The sequence below is a fragment of the Aethalodelphis obliquidens genome, unplaced genomic scaffold, assembly GCF_003676395.1.
Source record: "Aethalodelphis obliquidens isolate GAN/ISIS:26980383/991018 unplaced genomic scaffold, ASM367639v1 scaffold50, whole genome shotgun sequence".
NCBI lineage: Eukaryota > Metazoa > Chordata > Mammalia > Artiodactyla > Delphinidae > Aethalodelphis > Aethalodelphis obliquidens.
The window spans coordinates 4881956-4902403 of NW_020837994.1; the positions used below are offsets into that span (position 1 = coordinate 4881956).

At 41.2% G+C, this 20448-nt stretch overlaps 1 protein-coding gene across 1 annotated transcript in view; it reads right to left on the reverse strand.

Annotated features, from left to right (window-relative positions):
• INTS4 (integrator complex subunit 4) overlaps window positions 1-20448 on the reverse strand; it is a 127514-nt gene that overhangs the window by 98918 nt on the left and 8148 nt on the right. The window contains exons 2-3 of the mRNA XM_027083496.1: window positions 14190-15094; window positions 8082-8276 (exon numbers count right to left, since the gene is read on the reverse strand). Coding sequence (XP_026939297.1) covers window positions 8082-8276; window positions 14190-14243 — 249 coding nt within the window. The 5' untranslated portion in view covers window positions 14244-15094. The remainder of the gene's footprint in view (window positions 1-8081; window positions 8277-14189; window positions 15095-20448) is intronic.

Here is a 20448-nt window from a genome sequence, read left to right on the forward strand (position 1 = left end):
AGCCAATCTAAAATTCTACACACAGCAAAAACATCGTTCAAGAAGGGAGGTAGGGGCTTCCCTGGTGACACAGTGATTAAGAATCCACCTGCCAATGCAGGGGACACTGGTTCAAGCCCTGGTCCAGGAAGATCCCACATGCCATGGAGCAACTAAGCCCATGCACCACAACTACTGAGCCTGTGCTCTAGAGCCTGTGAGCCACAACTACTGAAGCCCGAGCACCTAGAGCCCGTGTTCCACAACAAGAGAAGCCACCGCAATAAGAGGCCCATGCACCGCAACGAAGAGTAGCCCCCACTTGCCGCAACTAGAGAAAAACCTATGCACAGCAACAAAGACCCAAAGCAGCCAAAAATAAATAAAATTAAATTAAATTAAATTAAATTAAATTAAAAAAAGAAGGAACATAAAGGGAATTCCCTGGCAGCTCAGTGGTTAGAACTCAGCACTTTCACTGCTGTGGCCCAGGTTCAGTGGCTGGTTGGGGAACTAAGATCCCATAAACCATGCAGCATGGCCAAAAAAAAAAAGAATGGACGTAAAACTTAAAACTTTTCCATACATACAAACACAAAGAATTTGTCACTGAGTGCCACCAGTAAACTCACAATAAACGGAAATATCAGAGGGTATTCATCAGCCAAAAGGAAAATAATCCCAGATGAATAAACAGTCACAGATACAAGAAGGAAAGAAAAGCAATGATAAATACATGTGGGTAAATGATAAATACATAGGTAAACTTAAATGAATATTGCCTGTAGAAAATAACAATGTCTTCCAGAGTGAAAAATGGAGAATTAAAACATAAAACTTCATTCACACATGTAAGTCAGGAAGGTGGATAAATGAAGTTAAAGTCCTCACATTGTTCAAAATAGAAACTGTACCGTTTAACACTTGACTTTGATCAGTCAAGAATTCATGTAATAGCTAGGTTATAACCAGTAAAAGAAGTGTAAAAGAATGTATAACTCCCAAGCTAATAAAAAAGGGGTGGAGGAGAGAATTTTTTTAAAAGAGTCAATGCAAAAGATGGCAAGAAATGAGAGAAAAGAAAAGAACACTGAGCAGGTAAGACAAATAGAAGGCATTTAATAAGAGGGTAGATTTAAACCGGCATATATCAATAAACACATTAAATGTAATGAACTAAATGCTCCAATTGAAAAACACTGTCAAGTGAAATTTTTAAAAAACTAACTACATGTTTTTTACATGGGTCATAAAATAAAATGCTATAAAAAAGATGAAAATAAAAAGTAGAAATAGGTATACCATGTAAACTTTAATCAAGAGATAGTTGGTATCATAATATTAATATCAAAGTCATTATATGCTGATATGATTATTTGTAAAGAATCCAAAATCTACACATAATTTATTAAAATTGTTAAATGAGCTTAGCAAGGTTGTTAGATATAGGATTTAATAAGCAAAAATCAATTGCATTTCTGAATATCCATTCTGTACTGTTAGAAAATAAAATTTTTTAAACATATCATTTACAATAACAAAATATTAACTACCTAGGAATAACAAAAAGAAGTACAAAAGGACTTTCCTGGTGGTGCAGTGGTTAAGAATCCGCCTGCCAATGCAGGGGACACGGGTTCGAGCCCTGGTCCGGCTCAAAATTTATAAAGAAATTAAAAGACCAAGAACAATTAATATATTCTTAAAGAAGAGGAAGGTGGGAGAAGTTGTCCTACCAGATGTCAAGATTTATTATAATGTTATGCTAAGACAGCATGGTATTGGCATAAGAATAAATAAACGGAACAGTAGAAGAGACAGCCCTGAAACATACCCACCCATATACAGACACTTAATTTACCAGAAAGGTGGTACTGCAAAACAATGGGGAAAGGACATTCTTTTCAGTAAATGGTGCTGGGACATTTGGACTTCCATACACCAAAGCATCACACACACAAATCAATTCCATGTATGAAAAACAAATAATAAGCTTCTAATAATAACGTAGCAAAATGTCTTAATGAGCTCAGGGTAGATAAACCCTTCTTATATCAATCAGACAAGAAAAGCACAAAATATAACTCAGAAGACTGTCAAATTGGGTTACATTAAGAACTTATTTTCATCAAAATACAACATTAAGGGACTAAAAAGGGAGAAGATATTTGTAACATGTATAACCAAAGAACTTGTACCCAGAATATAAAGAATTCCCACAAAGCAATAAGGGAAAAAAAAAAATTGTAAAATAGGCAAGAGACATACATAGGTATTACCCAAAAGAATATCCAGTTAAACGTATTAAAGTTGCTCCCCTTTATAGTAATCTAAGAAATGCAAATTAAAGCCACAGTGACTACACATCCACAGGAATTGTCAAAATGAAGAAAATCTGGCTTCCCTGGTGGCACAGTGGTTGAGAATCTGCCTGCCAATGCAGGGGACACGGGTTCGAGCCCTGGTCTGGGAGGATCCCACATGCCGCGGAGCAACTAGGCCCGTGAGCCACAACTACTGAGCCTGCGCGTCTGGAGCCTGTGCTCCGCAACAAGAGAGGCCGCGATAGTGAGAGGCCCGCGCACCGCGATGAAGAGTGGCCCCTGCTCGCCGCAACTGGAGAGAGCCCTTGCACAGAAACGAAGACCCAACACAGTCAAAAATAAATAAATAAATAAATATATTTAAAAAAAAAAAATGAAGAAAATCAATTGCAGCTATTGGAAAGTATGTGGAACAACTGGAACTCTCACACAGTGCTAATACGAGTGTAAACTGGTATTATCACTTTGGAAAACAGTTGGCTCAGTAATTCCACTCCAGGGTATATACTACACAGAAATGCAAGCCATGCACACCAAGAGACTTGTATAAAAATGTCTGTGGCAATATTTCTTATAATAGCTAAAACCTGGAAACAGTCTAAATGTCCATCAATAATAGAATGAATAAATAAATTATGGTATACTCATACAATGAAATCTTTTTTTTTTTTTTCTTTTTTTTGCGGTACGCGGGCCTCTCACTGTTGTGGCCTCTCCCATTGCGGAGCACAGGCTCCGGACGCGCAGCCTCAGCGGCCGTGGCTCATGGGCCCAGCCGCTCCACGGCATGTGGGATCTTCCCGGACCGGGGCACGAACCCGTGTCCCCTGCATCGGCAGACGGACTCTCAACCACTGTGCCACCAGGGAAGCCCGAAGTCTTATACTGTAGTAAAAATGAATGAACTACAGCTACAGTTAATAATATAGATAAATCTCACAGAATTTTGAGCAAAAGTCCCACAAAAAAAGATACATACAGAGAGGGAGGGAGGGAAAGAGGAAGGAAGGAAGGAAGGAAGGAAGAAAAGGAGTGTGTTTTTTTTTACCAAATAAATCTGTATTTAGTACAAGTTTAAATGGTAAAAAAAATTTTTTAAGGAATTTTTTACCCCAAAAGTCAGGAGAGTAGTGGTTATCTTTGGGAAAGGGGGGAGAAATAATTAGAAGGAGTTTTGAGGGGGCCTATGGGAGGCTGATTATATTCCATTTCTTGACCTGGATGGTAGTCACATACGGTGTTCATGTTGATCAATAGGCTATATGAGGTTTTTCTACGTATTCTTTACATGTTATATTTCATAGTAAAGCTTAAAAATATGATAGTTGGGACTTCCCTGGCGGTCCAGCGGTTAAGACTCTGCACTTCCACTGCAGAGGGTGCGGGTTCGATCCCTGGTTGGGGAACTAAGATCCTGATGCTGTGTGGTGCAGCCAAAAAATTAAAAAATAATAATAATAAATTAAAAATATGACAGTTGTTTATATTACTGAGGTAATGGAAACAGAGAGGTAGATGGACTTAAGAGATATTTAGAAGGTAAAATCAACATGAGTTGGTGAGGAAGGGAATATGGAGAAAGGAAAGGGTGAGGGTTATATTTAGGATCCTTCTTGGGTTTCTGATTTAAGGGTCTATATTGTTGGTGGTATACTCCTTGCTATAAGGTAAACTGGAGAATGAAGGGAGATACCAAATTCAGTTTTGAACACAAATAAAAGCCAATTCTTTATGGACTTCAAATCATTAAAATAACATCATCAAATCAAGTAATTGTCTTTCAGAGACAATAGATTAGTCAAATACCCTAATTCTGCAGTGAAAGAGGACAGAAAAGATACATAGTCTTTCAATGGTCTGGAATGGAGTCACAGACCTCCAAACACAAGGGAGCAGCACAGAAAACAGAAGTACTAAGTCTAGCAGATAAGAGGAAGGCAAGGAGGAAAGAGAGTATCTGACCTAGTAACATTCTTTCTTCATCTAGATACTTTACTCAAGTTCTTCTACTTTCTGAAATTATCCCCTGGTACCTTTCATGCCTAAGCTTAAAACTGCCTTGGGGGAAGGCCTCTCTAATAATTGCTCTTCTCACATTAAAACTGGCCTTGTTCAGGCTTTCCTCATCTTGCTGTAGACTTATCAGTCTCCTAGTTGGTCACCCTAACTCCCGTCTTGCCCTCATTCAGTTCCTCCATCCTCCATACCGCCCCCCGAGAGTGACATGTCTAAAACAAAAACCCCCAAGGTAGAATACAAGAACCTTCCATTAGACAAGATTTCTAGTCTAAAGTAAAGAGTTCTCAATTTAAAATCTACACCAGGGACTTCCCTGGTGGCGCAGTGATTAAGAATCCGCCTGCCAATGCAGGAGACACGGTTCGAGCCCTGGTCCGGGAAGATCCCACATGCCACGGAGCAACTAAGCCCGTGTGCCACAACTACTGAGCCTGAGCTCTACTGAGCCTGAGCTCTAGAACCCACAAGCCACACTGCTGAACCCAAATGGCACGACTACTGAAGCCCGTGGGCCTAGAGCCTGTGCTACGCAACAAGAGAAGCCACCGCAATGAGAAGCCCGCGCACCGCTACGAAGAGTAGCCCCCGCTCGCCGCAACTAGAGAAAGCCCACACACAGCAACGAAGACCCAACACAGCCAAAAATAATTAATTTAAAAAGTAATAAAATAAAATAAAATCTACAGCAGCCAAACTACCTGTATTTCTTCTAACGTGATAAGTTATTTCACATCTCGATGCCTTTGCTCACGATTGCTCCTTCTTTCTAAAACGTCTTTCCTCCTACTTTCCAACTACCCATAATCTGATTAAGATTCATCTCAAGCATCACTACTCTATAATGCCCTTCTAGGCCCGTGCTCCCAAGTACAATTGATTACCCTCTTCTTTAAAGTTATATCATAACCCGTCTCAGATTTCGTAGCACCTATAACATTGTATTATTATCCATTTTTTGTCTAATCTACCCAACTAGACTCAGGTCAGGGATCATATATTAATCTCTGTATCATCAACATGAAGCACAAGGCCTGGCACAGAATTAGAATTCAGAACACTTAGAGTGAATAAAAAAAATAAACAAATGAATAACTCAAGGCCTTACCATCTATATATCACATATATATTTGATCTACCAACTATACTACTGGCCCTTAAAGGACAAAGAACATGTCTCACGGTTCCCAACATCCTCCACAGCAACTAACACAGTAGTATAAGTGAAGAACCCCTCATGTGAAATATTAACAAGTTCAGCTACAGAAAACCTTGAATGAGAAAAGCAGAAGCCAAAGTAGTTATCTACTAAAATACAAGATACCATATTTCTGTATAAAATAGAAGAATAAAAAAACACTATAGTCATCAATCTAGAACTGGACCCATTTATCATCCCTCCTCCTTTCCTCTGGGGCTAGAATCTGCTAGACTAATGCACACAGCATGGCCTGGTTAAAGAGCTTGGGGTCTGACATCAGAATGCCTGAGTCCAATTTTTCTTTTAGACATGGTAACGGTATTGTGATTATGTTTTTAAAAAGAGTCTTTATTGTTTAGAGATACAAACTGAAATTTATGAATAAAATGATATGATGCCAGGAATTTGTTTTCACAAGAATCTGGTAGAGGGTGAGAGTGGAGGAAATGGAAGTGGACAGTAGGAGTGGGGGTGGGAATAAAACAAATTTAGACATAAAATGATAATTGTTGAAGATGGGTAATGAGTACATGGGAATTAAACTATTCTCTCTAATTGTATACATAGTTGAAATGTTCCATGACAAAAAGTTGAAAACAAAATTCCATACAGTCCAGCAATTCCACCCCTGGGTATTTATCAGAAGAAAACAAAAATACTAATTCCAAAAGATATACACACCCCTATGTTTGTTGCAGCATTATCACAGCCAAGATTCGGAAGCAACGTTAAGTGCCCATCGATAAATGAATGGATAAAGAAGACGTGATTTATATATACAATGGAATATTACTCAGCCATAAAAAAAGAATGAAACCTTGCCATTTGCGACAACATGGATGGACCGAGAGGGTATTATGCTAAGTGAAATAAGTCAGAGAAAGACAAACACCATATGATTTCAGTTACATGTGGAATCAACAAAACAAAACAAATGAATAAACACAACAAAACAGAAAGAGAGTCATAGATATCGAGATACATAGGTGTTTGCCAGAGGGGAAGGGGTTGGGGGGGAGGAGAGAAATAGATGAGGAAGCTTAAGAGATATAAACTTCCAGTTGCAAAATAAATGAGTCATGGGTATGAAATGTACAGGGTGGGGAATATAGTCAATAACTATTTAATATTTTGTATGGTGACAAATCATAACTCAACTTATTGTGGTGAACATTTTGAAATGTATGGAAATACTGAATCACTATACTGTGTAACAGGAACTAACATAGTGTTGTAGAAAACAAGGCATTTTACAAAACAACTGACCAAATTTCTTTAACAGGTCAATGTCACCAAAATAATAAAAATTGTTCTAGATTTTTAAAAAAGCAAATGCCATATGTGGAGACAGTTTGCATTTCGATTTGAACAAATCAACTATAACAAGATATTTGGGGAACAACTAGAGAAATGTGAATATGGACCATTTGTTAGATGACGTTAATTTTACTTGAGATGCTTAGATGGTTATATTTTTTAAGTGTCCCTTTGTAAGAGGTATTTACTGAACTATTTAGGGAAAAGTATTATGATACTTTAAAAAAACTTCAGGAAAACAAACTGAGCAAATTTGACAAAATATTAATAACTATTTAATCCCAAAGATGGGTATTTGGCAGTTCATACAGTATTCTCTACTTTTCTATAAGCTCAATAATTTTCATACTAAAGTTTAAAATCCGAAGTCATCTGTGATTCAAATATTTGAAAATTATTTCTTCTTTTACTTCAGATCTTACTTACAAATAAAAACTGAAAAATAAACCATTTTACAAATTTCATTTTCTGCTTAAAATATTTCCTCTATTTAACTATGCATGAATTGATGTTTTTTTCTAACCCATGAAAATAGAGAAATAAAATGCCACTTAGCTAAAAAAGTTAAAAAAAAAAAGGACTATTGCAGTTAGATATGAGGGCCTTGAATTAAAGCAGTAACAGCAGAATGAGAGGACTATATGCCAGAGACAAATCTGGTTACAGAAGGGTCATGGTTGAAGTTAACTCCTCCTTTGTGCTCCAACGCAGTCTCAGTACTCTGAGCAATTTGATGCATTTTATCATTCACATCTGTTTCCATCTAGATACTGTAACTTTTTTTTTTTTTTTTGACTGCATTGGGTCTTCTTTGCTGTGTGTGGGCTTTCTCTAGTTGCCGCAAGCAGGAGCTACTCTTCATTGCAGTGCATGGGCTTCTCAATGCAGTGGCATCTCTTGCTGTGGAGCACCGGCGCCAGGCGCGCAGGCTTCAGTAGTTGTGGTGCACAGGCTTAGTTGCTCCACAGCATGTGGGATCTTCCCGGACCAGGGCTGGAACCCGCGTCCCCACTCTGCCACCAGGGAAGCCCATGAAAGCTTCTGATAATAGGATCTTTTTGGACCTTTTGGATCTTTTTTATCTCTGTATCCACAGTGCCTAGCACATGGAAGACACTCAGTAAAAGACTGTTGAATGAATACTTATTATTTATTTTGCATATTAACCTATTCTGCAGACACATGATACAACTCCTATACATACTCCCATACACACTCTCATCAGGTCCTCAAGACCTTCTTACCTTGTAATAATGTTCCAAGAGAATCCTGACTACTCCCTCCACACTTTCTGCCTCCACAGGCTTCCTGGCAAACTGAAGTAGGTACTGCAAAGCATCTGCTGGGGAGGTAGCCTTACACAGATCTATGTGGAGTGCTGCAGATTTACTTGGTTTTGTCAGTCGGAGTTTCTTAGTGGCAATTTCCTCCTGCTGTTGCTGCAAGAGGGTAGGAAAGATAAAACATGAAAACTTGACTGAAAACAGAGAGTTGCAAATTTAACTTTACCTTGTTTGATGGAAATAATTTTTCCTATACCAAAATAATGTATTTAGGTAACAGACCCAGCTTAAACAAAAAGCAGTGTTATGAACTGGGAAAGGAGCCAACTGGAGACAAAGCTATGAGTCCCAATTTTGCTTTTCACTAGCTCCTACAGCTTTGGGTAAGTTATTTAACTTCTCTAAGTCTCAGTTTCTTTCTCTGTAAAGTAGGTCCACGAATATTTTGTTCTGCCTATCTCTTAGGATTGTTGTAGCTTTAGGGTTAAGAGGACACACAAAGGATCTGCTCCACTCCTTATTAGAAAAGAAATCTCAATTCGACAAATATATTCAGACTGTGCTGAGGCACTTACTAGGCTCACCTTGCCTCCTAAGAAAACTACAACTGATGGGAATGGTCTGCAGCTTACACTGAGGACAAAAATCTTCCTCTCATAACGGATGACTATTTTCACCCAAATCATTCTACCTTTGTTAGAAGGATGGTCAGTATAGGAAAGAAATACATTGCCATATGCCTAGCAAACTGCAGCTACTTAACAAATATTTACTGAATGATTGATTTGGAATTAGAAGTTGTCTCTGATTCCAACTCTGCTGCTCTATTCTAAGTATGTCATGATTCACATTTTTATCATCCATAAAAAACAGAAATGATGACCTACCACTAGTCTATCTCAATCAGGGATCCTCATCTGAACCACAGAACACACAAAATTAGCTGAGTAACTATTTTCTCAACTTTCCCAAGGATGGTGCCTAACTAGAACTATTCTAGATGCATCTGTTACATATGATGAGTGCCAAAAAGTTCACGTAAAAGGGAACCTGTTACTCCAGGGCTTACGTAAGGCCCTGGTGTGTAGATATAGAGAAGATCACAACAGAAGATAAAAGTTGTAATCAACAGTAATCATCAGAAAACTACTAGAGCTAATCAACGAACTTGGTAAAGTTGTAGGATACAAAATTAATGCACAGAAATCACTTGCATTCCTATACACTAAAAATGAAAGATCAGAAAGAGAAATTAAGGAAACAATCCCATTCACCATTGCAATAAAAAGAATAAAATACCTAGGAATAAACCTACATAAGGCGGTAAAAGACCTATACTCAGAAAACAGCAAGACACTGATGAAAGAAATCAAAGATGACACAAACAGATGGAGAGATATACCATGTTCTTGGATTGGAAGAATCAACACTGTGAAAATGACTATACTACCCAAAGCAATCTACAGATTCAATGCAATCCCTATCAAATTACCAATGGCATTTTTCACAGAACTAGAACAAAAAAATCTTAAAATTTGTATGGAGACACAAAAGACCCTGAATAGCCAAAGCAATCTTGAGAAAGAAAAAATGGAGCTGGAGGAATCAAGATTCCCTGACTTCAGACTATACTACAAAGCTACAGTAATCAAGACAATATGGTACTGGCACAAAAACAGAAATATAAATCAACGGAACAGGATAGAAAACCCACAGATAAACCCACGCACCTATGGTCGACTAATCTATAACAAAGGAGGCAAGGATATACAATGAAGAAAAGACAGTCTCTTCAATAACTGGTGCTGGGAAAACTGGACCGCTACAGGTAAAAGAATGAAATTAGAACACTCCCTAACACCATACACAAAAATAAACTCAAAATGGATTAAAGACCTAAATGTAAGGCCAGACACTATCAAACTCTTAGAGAAAAACATAGGAAGAACACTCTGACATAAATCACAGCAAGCTCTTTTTTGACCACCTCCTAGAGTAATGGAAATTAAAAAAAAAAATAAACAAATGGGACCTAATGAAACTAAAAAGCTTTTGCACAGCAAAGGAAACTATAAACAAGATGAAAAGACAACCCTCAGAATGGGAGAAAATATTTGCAAACGAATCAATGGACAAAGGATTAATCTCCAAAATATATAAACAGCTCATGCAGCTCAATATTAAAAAAACAAACAACCCAATCAAAAAATGGGCAGAAGACCTAAATAGACATTTCTCCAAAGAAGACATACAGATGGCCAAGAAGCACATGAAAAGCTGCTCAACATCACTAATTATTAGAGAAATGCAAATCAAAACTACATGAGGTATCACCTCACACCAGTTAGAATGGGCATCATCAGAAAATCTACAAACAAATGCTGAAGAGAGTGTAGAGAAATGGGAACCCTCTTGCACTGTTGGTGGGAATGTAAATTAATACAGCCACTATGGAGAACAGTATGGAGTTTCCTTAAAAAACTAAAAATAGAATTACCATATGACCCAGCAATCCCACTACTGGGCATATACATGGAGAAAACCATAATTCAAAGACACATGCACCCCAATGTTCACTGAAGCACTATTTACAATAGCCAGGTCATGGAAGCAACCTAAATGCCCACAGACAGACGAATGGATAAAGAAGATGTGGTACATACATACAATGGAATATTACTCAGGCATAATAAGGAACGAAACTGGGTCATTTGTAGAGACATGGATGGACACAGAGACTGTCATACAGAGTGAAGTAAGTCAGAAAGAGAAAAACAAATATCGTATATTAACGCATATATGTGGAATCTAGAAAAATGGCACAGATGAATCAGTTTGCACACAGAAATGGAGACACAGATGCAGAGAACAAACGTATAGACACCAAAGGGGGAAAGGGGTGAGGGGTGGTGGTGGGATGAATTGGGAGATTGGGATTGACATATATACACTAATACATATAAAAAAGATAATAACCTGCTGTATTAAAAATAAAATTCAAAAAAAATTTTTTCCTTAACACTTGATGCATCATAATGATACCTTGAGCAATCACCTCTTTACAAATTTACACTTCTACAGAGAAGAGACTAGGATTATTCTAGACAGGAACATGGCATGGCATAATAAAAAGACCAAGGGCTTTGAAGTCAGAGGAATCTGAGTTCAATTACCACTTACTAGCTAGAGGAGGCCTTCTCCTTCTTCTATAAAAAGGAATACAATACCTACATCATAGGGATATTTAAGAAGTCTAAAGTATAATGTCTTTATTGTGCAAACACATAATAAGCACTAGATACATATCAGTTCTCTCTCCCTCATCTTCATAGCAGAGGAAAAATAAGAGAAGCAGTAAGATCTCATTTCATCACTCCATGGTAACCATGCATGAACAATGAAGTGAAGAAATGAGCTCTTCTCTTAAAATCCTTACCAATTTCCATCCTATTCCACACAAATTTGGTCTTCAGTGTTATCTGGGCTGCAATTAGGTCAAAAGATTGGAAAGATTTTTTTCCCTAGGGAGTATATAAGGAGAAGGACAGACCAATATCTGCTATCATTCAACCATCTATAACATTTTAGTGAGCCACGCCTTATGGTCTATCCAGGGAACACAGATGAACCACGCATCATCTCTGCCCTCGAGGAGCCCAAACTGGTGGGGAGATATGTAAACTAGTAATTATAGTAGCACTCAGTGATAAGTACAAATAGATGAGTGCTACAGAAGCAGGGGAGGAGAGACTAAAGCAAAAATATAAGTCCACTGAGTGGAGAACAAAGAGAGAGGGAAGCATGACATCCATTCTATGTAAAGGAAACAACAGATACAAAAGTTTGGAGAGGTGCAAACACGTGGCATGCTGGAGGAGGGGTGAGTAGTCTTGGTAAGGGGGAACAACAGAATACTGGAAAGAAAGGAAGTGACATTTCACAACAAAGTGAAAGTAGTTAATGCCACTGAACCCTACACTTAAAAAATGGTTAAAATGATAAATTCTGTGTTATATATATTTTGCCACAATTTTTTAAAAAGGGGGGCAAACGAAACAGAGCCAGGAAATCCCAAAAAGCAAGCCACAGAAGAGGGAGCTCTGTGAAGTCAGAAAGCTTTCCTGAATGTTGACTCATTTTAAAAGTTGAGGAAGGACTTCCCTGGTGGCGCGGTGGTTGAGAGTCTGCCTGCCGATGCAGGGGACACGGGTTCGTGCCCCGGTCTGGGAAGATCCCACATGCAGCGGAGCAGCTGGGCCCGTGAGCCATGGCCGCTGAGCCTGCGCGTCCAGAACCTGTGCTCCGCAAGGGGAGAGGCCACAACAGTGGGAGTCCCGCGTACCGCAAAAAAAAAAAAAAAAAAAAAAAAGTTGAGGAAAACTAATTTCACATAAAAAGGAGCAACAAAAGAGTGTTAAGGTAAATATCAAAGTTATTTTCAGAAAAAAACAAGAATAAGAAGCAAACTAACTTCCCTACACACAATGGGAATACGTCACAAAGTGTCCACAAAACAAAAAAGGCAGTGATACAGCTAGAAGGAATACTGTTAAATCACAAAGAGCTAGGAAGTTTGGCTAGGGAGTTTTTACAAAAAGAAATAGCTGTTAAAAAAAAAAGGGTTGGGAGGGGGCTTCCCTGGTGGCACAGTGGTTAAGAATCCGCCTGCCAATGCAGGAGACACAGGTTCGAACCCTGGTCCAGGAGGATCCCACACGCCACGGAGCAACCAAGCCCGTGCACCACAACTACTGAGCCTGCTCTCTACAGCCTGCAAATCACAACTACTGAGCCCGTGTGCCACAACTACTGAAGCCCGCGCGCCTAAAGCCCGTGCTCCGCAACAAGAGAAGCCACCACAGTGAGAAGCCCGCGCACCGCAACGGAGTAGCCCCAACTCGCCGCCAACTAGAAAAAGCCCAAGACCCAACGCAGCCAACAATAAATAAATAAATAAATTTATTTATTTATTTAAAAAAACAAGTAGCTGTAAAAAGAGGAAGACTTGATTTGTCGATGCAATTACCTCTTTGCACTACAATCACAGATATGCCGTTCCGTATCTCCCACTCGCCTGTGAGTTCCTAAAGGACAGGGACCCTACTGTGTATTGGACTTTGTAGCTCAGCACCTTTTACCATACCTAATACGTAGTAACCACACTTTTACTCAGTAAACTCTTGTTGAAGGAATAAATGAAATGTTTAAGGATCAGTGTCCTGCTGGATGGTCTAAAGCTTGCTATTCCACAAGTCTGTGGATGGAAGGATGCTACTGACTGGCATCAATTGAGGGCTTCTCAGAAGTGCAGATTATTGCCTCACCTCCCCGGCCCGATTTACTTACTGAGTGGAATCTACATTTTAAAAAGACCCCAGGTGATTTGGATACACAAAGTCTGAGAAGCACGACACAAGGTATGACGTGGGATCAACCTCTACTTCAGCTATATATATGAGGAAATACAAGGAGAATCACTAACTGCTAACACGGGTTTGGCCCACCAGTCCTTAAACAACTCTAAAGGAGGAAGGTATTGCCCTCCTCCCTAGGTGAACTGTTCCACCAATGGAAAGTTCCACCCCTATGAAGCCTGTGACCCTCGCCTGCTCTGACTGGGTCTTGAGGATTTCTATAGGCTCCTCTTCCAATCCCTTGAGCTCTGCATACAGCCAACTTGTCCCTGGGCGCTTTTTTTGTAACGGGAGTTGGGAGGCAATTTGCCACTAACTGGCTCATACTCCACCAGAAGCCTCAAAGTCCTCATCTGTAAAATGAGGATGCTAATGTAATACGAATAAAATGAAGTAACGAATAAAATATTTTCGTAGATTGTAAAGCGCTGTTTGTTTCTTCTAATAATTTTTTAGTGTCAGACTGCACGTATTAATGCTGACAACAACAGCGGCAAACGACACGCCCACTAAAGTGTAGCCTCAGAGACGCTGCCTACCAAAGCAGTAGGCATTCAACCCAGCTTTGTGGCGCCTGGTCTGGCAAAGTGCCTGGAGCGTGGAGAACCTTCCCCTACCCCAGACAGGTGCCGGGACCTTTCCTTCCAGAGCTTACCTGAACCACCTTAGTGAATTCCTCGTACACCCGCTTCTTGAGGTGCGCCGCCATGGCCGTCCGCGGACCCTCTCAGCTTCCGTACCCGAGGAGGGAGGTGGAGCGGAGGAGTCCGGAAAACCTGCCCAGGCCGGAGGAACCAGCCACGGTCCCACAAGGCAGTGGGGTTCCGGAAAAGAGAGGCCGCTTCCGGCTGCTCGACTGTCCTGTCGCTGTGCCGCTGGATTTGGTCGCCTACGCCACCTGCGCCGGAGAAAGGTAAGCCAGAGCGAGAGCGTAGCGCAGGGGGCGGGGCTTCTGGTGGGAGGAGCCGGGTGGGAAAGGCTAAAGGAGCCAATGGGGGATTTGGGGAGCTTGCTGTTGATCTGAGTGACGGAGAGACTGGCGGGGGAACTGAGCCCAGGGAGGGAGGAAGTACTATCGGGTAAAGGGCAGAGGTAGAGCTTTCCAGAGCTAGAGACAAAACCTGGAGCTGTGTAAGGATTTTGACTCAGGAGATAAGGGAAGGAGGTCAAACTGACGTTCGCATCATCCATTGCTGTTCACAGTATTTGCCATCTGTATGTTGCCTGCACTCTCCTCTTGGTCAAGCCATTACTGGAAAAGTGGTTCACCTTAGTGAACCCAAAAGACACGACTAAGCCAAAGTTAGGAATAAGGAAGGATATATTACTTGCAGCAAGTAAGGAAAACAAAGAATCTTCCCCAATGCATTGTCTCTCCAAACAGGAAAATTGGGGAAGCGTTAAGCTAAGGGAGCGTACATATTCATGAAGGGGCTTGAGCAGAGGAGAATTCATCGTAGAATTGGGGCAGAGGTCAACAGAGTCCAGGCTTTAGTTGATTGAAGTCAGGAGGGTCGACATCATCATTCCATCCTCCACCTAGGTCTGGAGCCTTAGTTCCTGTAGAACCCAAAGACATGTATCAGATTGTTATGTATATGCCTTGGGGAGAAACTTGTTTCTTTTTTTTTTGCCATGGCTCATGGCATGCGGGATATTAGTTCCCCAACCGGGGATCGATCCTGCACCCCCTGCAGTGGAAGCTCTGAGTCTTAACCACTGGACCACTGGGGAAGTCCCAGAAACTTGTTTCTTGACTGCTTTTCCTTTGTTCCTGCATTCCCTCACTTAATTAATTACCGAGACCTATTCAAGGACAAATGTGGTCAGGCTTAGGTCACAAAATGGCTTAGGCCAAAAATTGCTTCCCTTATGTCAAGAAAGCCATGCCTGGTTCTTTCTCTGGGGCCCCCCTACCCTACCTGCTTACAGAAAGCTGGTTGCCACCACCCCCACCCCTGCCCCAGCCTAGGGTACTTCTCCCTGCTTTCTCACTCCAATTGTTCAAAAGCTACCTATCCTTTAAGGACTCAAGCCATCCTCTGACAGCTAGGGGAGAGTGGAAAGAATTCTGAGGCCAAGGGTTAAGCAACAAAGCTTCAGACAACTCAGATGGGATTGAACCCAGCCGAAACTCACACTTGGATTTGAACCCATGGGCTGGGACTTTTACTCAGCCAAAACTCTGACTGGGACTCAAACCCACTGTCTTTTAATTAAAATTGCTCACCTGGTGTCAGGACTTACTGAAGCTCAGGTTCTTTATGTCTTAGCGCAGAAGGAATTCAGCGAGAGGCAATGCAATATGGAAGACGTGGATTATTTAGAGAGGTACAACATCCCATAGACAGAATGCAGTCCATCTCAAAAAGTGAGAGCAGTGGTGGGAGAAACACACTCCACAGAGTGTGAGGCATCTCAGAAGATGAGAGGCCCTGAAATATGGGGTAGATGGTTTTTGTGGGCTGAGTAATTTCATAGGCTAGTGAGTGGGAGGATTATTCAACTGTTTGGGGGAAGGGATGGGGATTTCCAGGAATTGGGCCACTGCCCACTTTTTGGCCTTTTATGGTCTGCCTTAGAACTGTAGGCGCCTGTAGGTATGTCATTTGGCATATGCTAATGTATTACAATGAGCATATAATGAGGCTCAAGGTCTACTGCCATCTTGGACCTAGTTGATTCTAACCAGTTTATGTCATATCCTCAATGGCTATGTCATTCTTTTTGTTTGTTTGTTTTTTCGCTGCACCACGTGGCTTGCAGGATCTTAGTTCTCTGACCAGGGATTGAACCCAGGCCACAGCAGTGGAAGCCCAGAATCCTAACCATTAGGCCACCAGGGAACTCCTGGCCATGTCATTCTTTTAAAGGTTGTGCCCTGCCCCCTTCCCTCCTGTTTCACTACGACTAGCACTTAATGAACAAGTAGCCTCAACTACAATTGCACTAACACCTAGCCTGACAAAGATGTAGTGACAGTGTAATGAAATAACGCAGAAACATTTTGCACAGTAAAGTATGGTTCACGGGGCTTCCCTGGTGGTGCAGTGGTTGAGAGTCCGCCTGCCGATGCAGGGGACACGGGTTCATGCCCCGGTCTGGGAAGATCCCACATGCTGTGGAGCAGCTAGGCCCGTGAGCCATGGCCGCTGAGCCTGTGCGTCCAGAGCCTGTGCTCCACAATGGGAGAGGCCACAACAGTGAGAGGCCTGCATACTGCTGGGCCTCTGCTGCCCGCATCAGCAGGCGGACTCTCAACCACTGCGCCACCAAGGAAGCCCTATTTTTTTTATTATAGCTACATCTGAGTAAATGGGGTAACTGGCAATACCAAGAAGTTTCTTTGCTATACTTTTTTCATCATAAAATAAGCTCCTTAGTCAGAAGCAATGTGTGAGATACCATGAAAATGAATAAGGTATCCATGAATGCTAGGGCTGGCAGAAACATTGCAGTTAGGTATCATTAGGGTTCTTCGGGAAAACAGAACCAATAGGATATATAGAGATATTAGGATACTATAACAGAATACCGTATACTGAGTGGCTTATAAACAACAGAAATTTATTTCTCACAGTTCTGGAGGCTGGGAAGTCCAAGGTCAAGGTGCTGTCAGATTCAGTGTCTGGTGAGAGCTCACTTTCTGGTTCAAAGATAGCTGTCTTCTCTCCCTGTCTCACATGGTTGAAGAGGCAAAGGGGCTCTCTGGGGTCTGTTTTATAAGGGCACTAACCCCATTCATGAGGGCTCCATCCTCAGGACCTAATCACCTCCCAGAGGCCTGACCTCCTAATACCATCACACTGAGGATTAGGATTTCAACATATGAATTTGGAAATGGAGGTGGGGGGGGGGGGGGGGTGACACAAACATTGTCTATAGCAGTAGAAAAGTCAAATCTGAATCTGGGATATGTATCTATTCCTATGTGGTTAAATCACCACTCCCTCCCTGATGGAAAGGATAAAGCATATGGTAGCATGATTTGTAAAAAATGGCCCCAATTTTTCCTCTCTCTGTATGTAAATCCTTTGAAGTGTAGCTCTAGAGCTGCTTCCATTAAGAGATGGAATCTCTATCCCCACTCTTTGAATTGGGCTGGCCTTGTGCCTGGCCAGTAGAATACAGCAGAAGTTACAGTGTGCTAGTTTTGAACCTAGGCCTCAAGGTCCACCCACATACCAGTTCTTCAGGTCTATTGTTTGATTTTGGAAACCTACCATTGCCATGAGAATAAGTCCAACCTAATCTACTGGAGAGTAAATGACCACATGGAACAAAGCCAGGTTGACCCAGCTGAGGCTATTTCAGACCAGCCTCACCCCAGTTGATCCCCCATCTGACTACAGATGCATGAGTGAGATCAAATAAGACCAGAAGAACTGCCCAATTTATAGGCTATGAGAAATAATTAATGGTTATAGTTTTAAGGTATTAAGTTTGGGGGTCAAGAGGTTGTCATGTGGTTAGACAATTCCTAAGCTGCTAACTTCCATAGAGTCAGCTGGTAAGGAGAAAACAAGCCCAAATAGATTTAGGCAGCTTATCATTCACAGCATAGCAGGCAGCATGAATTTCATGTTTGTATTAGTTCTCCTTGCCCTCTAAACACCATGGGAGCAATGCAGGTGAATGACATGCACAGTAGATCTGTAGCACAGATGAAGAACACTGAGCTTAGGAAACGCTCAATCTTAAAGAAGGAATGCTAGCAAACCTGCCCTCTGGAGAGAGACAATATCGGTGTTTTTTTCCCCCAACATTATCTTTATTATACTGGTCAGGAAACGAATTTTCCTGCCAACCCAGTGGGAAACATTTTTATCACCCTGAAATGTCTCCAGGATTGGAGGGTGAAACTAGCTTTATTACCCTGTAATGAAATAAATCTGCATCCTAACCCTAGGCAGCTTTGCAAACATCCTCAAAGCTGTCAATGCCATTTGCTTAGAAATGCCAGCATTTCTCCCAACAGTCTGTTACAGTGCAATACAGCTAACTGATTTGCAGGATTATCTGCCTACCACCAAGAAGTATCTAGTCCCCCGGTGGGAATAATACCATATCAGGGACTCAGTGTTGGTCTCTGCTGTTGGACATCCATCATTGACCAGGTCAGCTTTGGCAAGAGGAACTATACCACAGAGCCCACGCACAGACTCCATCCCTACCATCATGGCCACCTTTCTCATGACTCCGTTGAGCTCTGGGGAAAGAGGCTGACTGGCACGCACAGTTTTTTTTTGTTGTTTGTTTGTTTGTTTTTATATTTATTTATTTAGGTTGCGCCGGGTCTTAGTTGCGGCATGCAGGATCTTTTTTTAGTTGCGGTATGTGGACTTCTTAGTTGCGGCATGCATGCGGGATCTAGTTCCCCGACCAGGGATGGATCCGGGGTACCCCCCGCATTGGGAGCACGGAGTCTTACCCACTGAACCACCAGGGAAGTCACAGGAATGCACAGTTTGGATCGTTGTGTCCATTTATGTTTTGAAAGCCTCTTCTAGAATGGGTGCCCTCTGGTGGGCATTCATAGGAAACACAAATATTTTCACCATTCCAAGACATTCATCTACATGCCAACATCCCAGGCCTTCTTGTCCCCAATCTTCCACTCTCATACTTTCCAAGGCTTTGGCCAACCAGGAAGGGGCCTGGACATGCAGTACCTAGAGATCAGTCTTCCAGGACACTGAGCACAGCAGAAAAGGGAAAAGAATGAATGGAAAGGGGGGCAGGGAAGACAAGGAAAATAAGTAGAAGAAAAATAAAAGAGGTGCTCTAAGAAAACAATGAGACCTGAAAACCTGGCACAGTGCTATGAAGTAGGGTGTCTCCATGAGGGCAATCTCAAAGGTTTTACTGTGTGTTTTTCCTTTGGATTATAGTGACAGTTATATTTAGCATTCAGTTTTAACTTTTTCTCCTCTGACTCTATAATTTTCTTTAGTTAATCCCAACAGATCTGAAAAGCCACATATACCCCTACAAATGAATAGAGGTGGTGTTTTTTTTATTGAGGTATAGTTGATTTACAATTTTATATTAGTTTCAGGTGTACAGCATAGTGATTCAATATTTTTATAGATTATACTCCATTCAAAGTTATTACAAAATAATGGCTATATTTCCCTGTGTTGTACAGTATATCCATGTTGTTTATTTATTTTATACATAGTAGATTTTATCTCTTAATCCTATACCCCCCCCCCCTTTTTTTTTTTTTAACCCTTTGGCCACACTGCACAGCATGAGGGATCTTAGTTCCCCCAACCAGGGACCAAACCCACACCCCCTGCAGTGGAAGCAAGGAGTCTTAACCACTGGACCACCAGGGAAGTCCTTCCCATACCTCTATCTTGCCCCTCCCCCTTCTTCTCCCCACTCATAATCACTAGCTTGTTCTTTATATCTGTGAGTCTGTTTCTGCTTTGTTATATACATTTATTTGTGCTAGTTTTTAGATTCCATGTATAAGTGATAACAGAGAGTATTTGTTTCTCTGTCTGACTGATTTCACTAAGCATAACACCCTCTAAGTCCATCCACATTGTTGCAAATGGCAGAATTTCAGTTTTTTATGGCTAAGTAGTACTCCATAGTATATATACACACATATCTTCTGTATCGATTCATCTGTTGGACACATAGGTTGCTTCTATATCTTGGCTATTGTAAGTAATGCTGCTATGAATATTGGGATGTATGTATCTTTTGTTTTCATCAGATATATACCCAGGAGTAGAACTGCTGGGTCATATGATAGTTCTATTTTTAGTTTTTTAAGGAACCTCCGTATCGTTTTCCATAGTGGCTGTACCAATTTATATTCCCACCAACAGTGTATGAGGGTTCCCTTTTCTCCACATCCTTGCCAACACTTGTTATTTGTGGCCTTTTTGATGACAGCC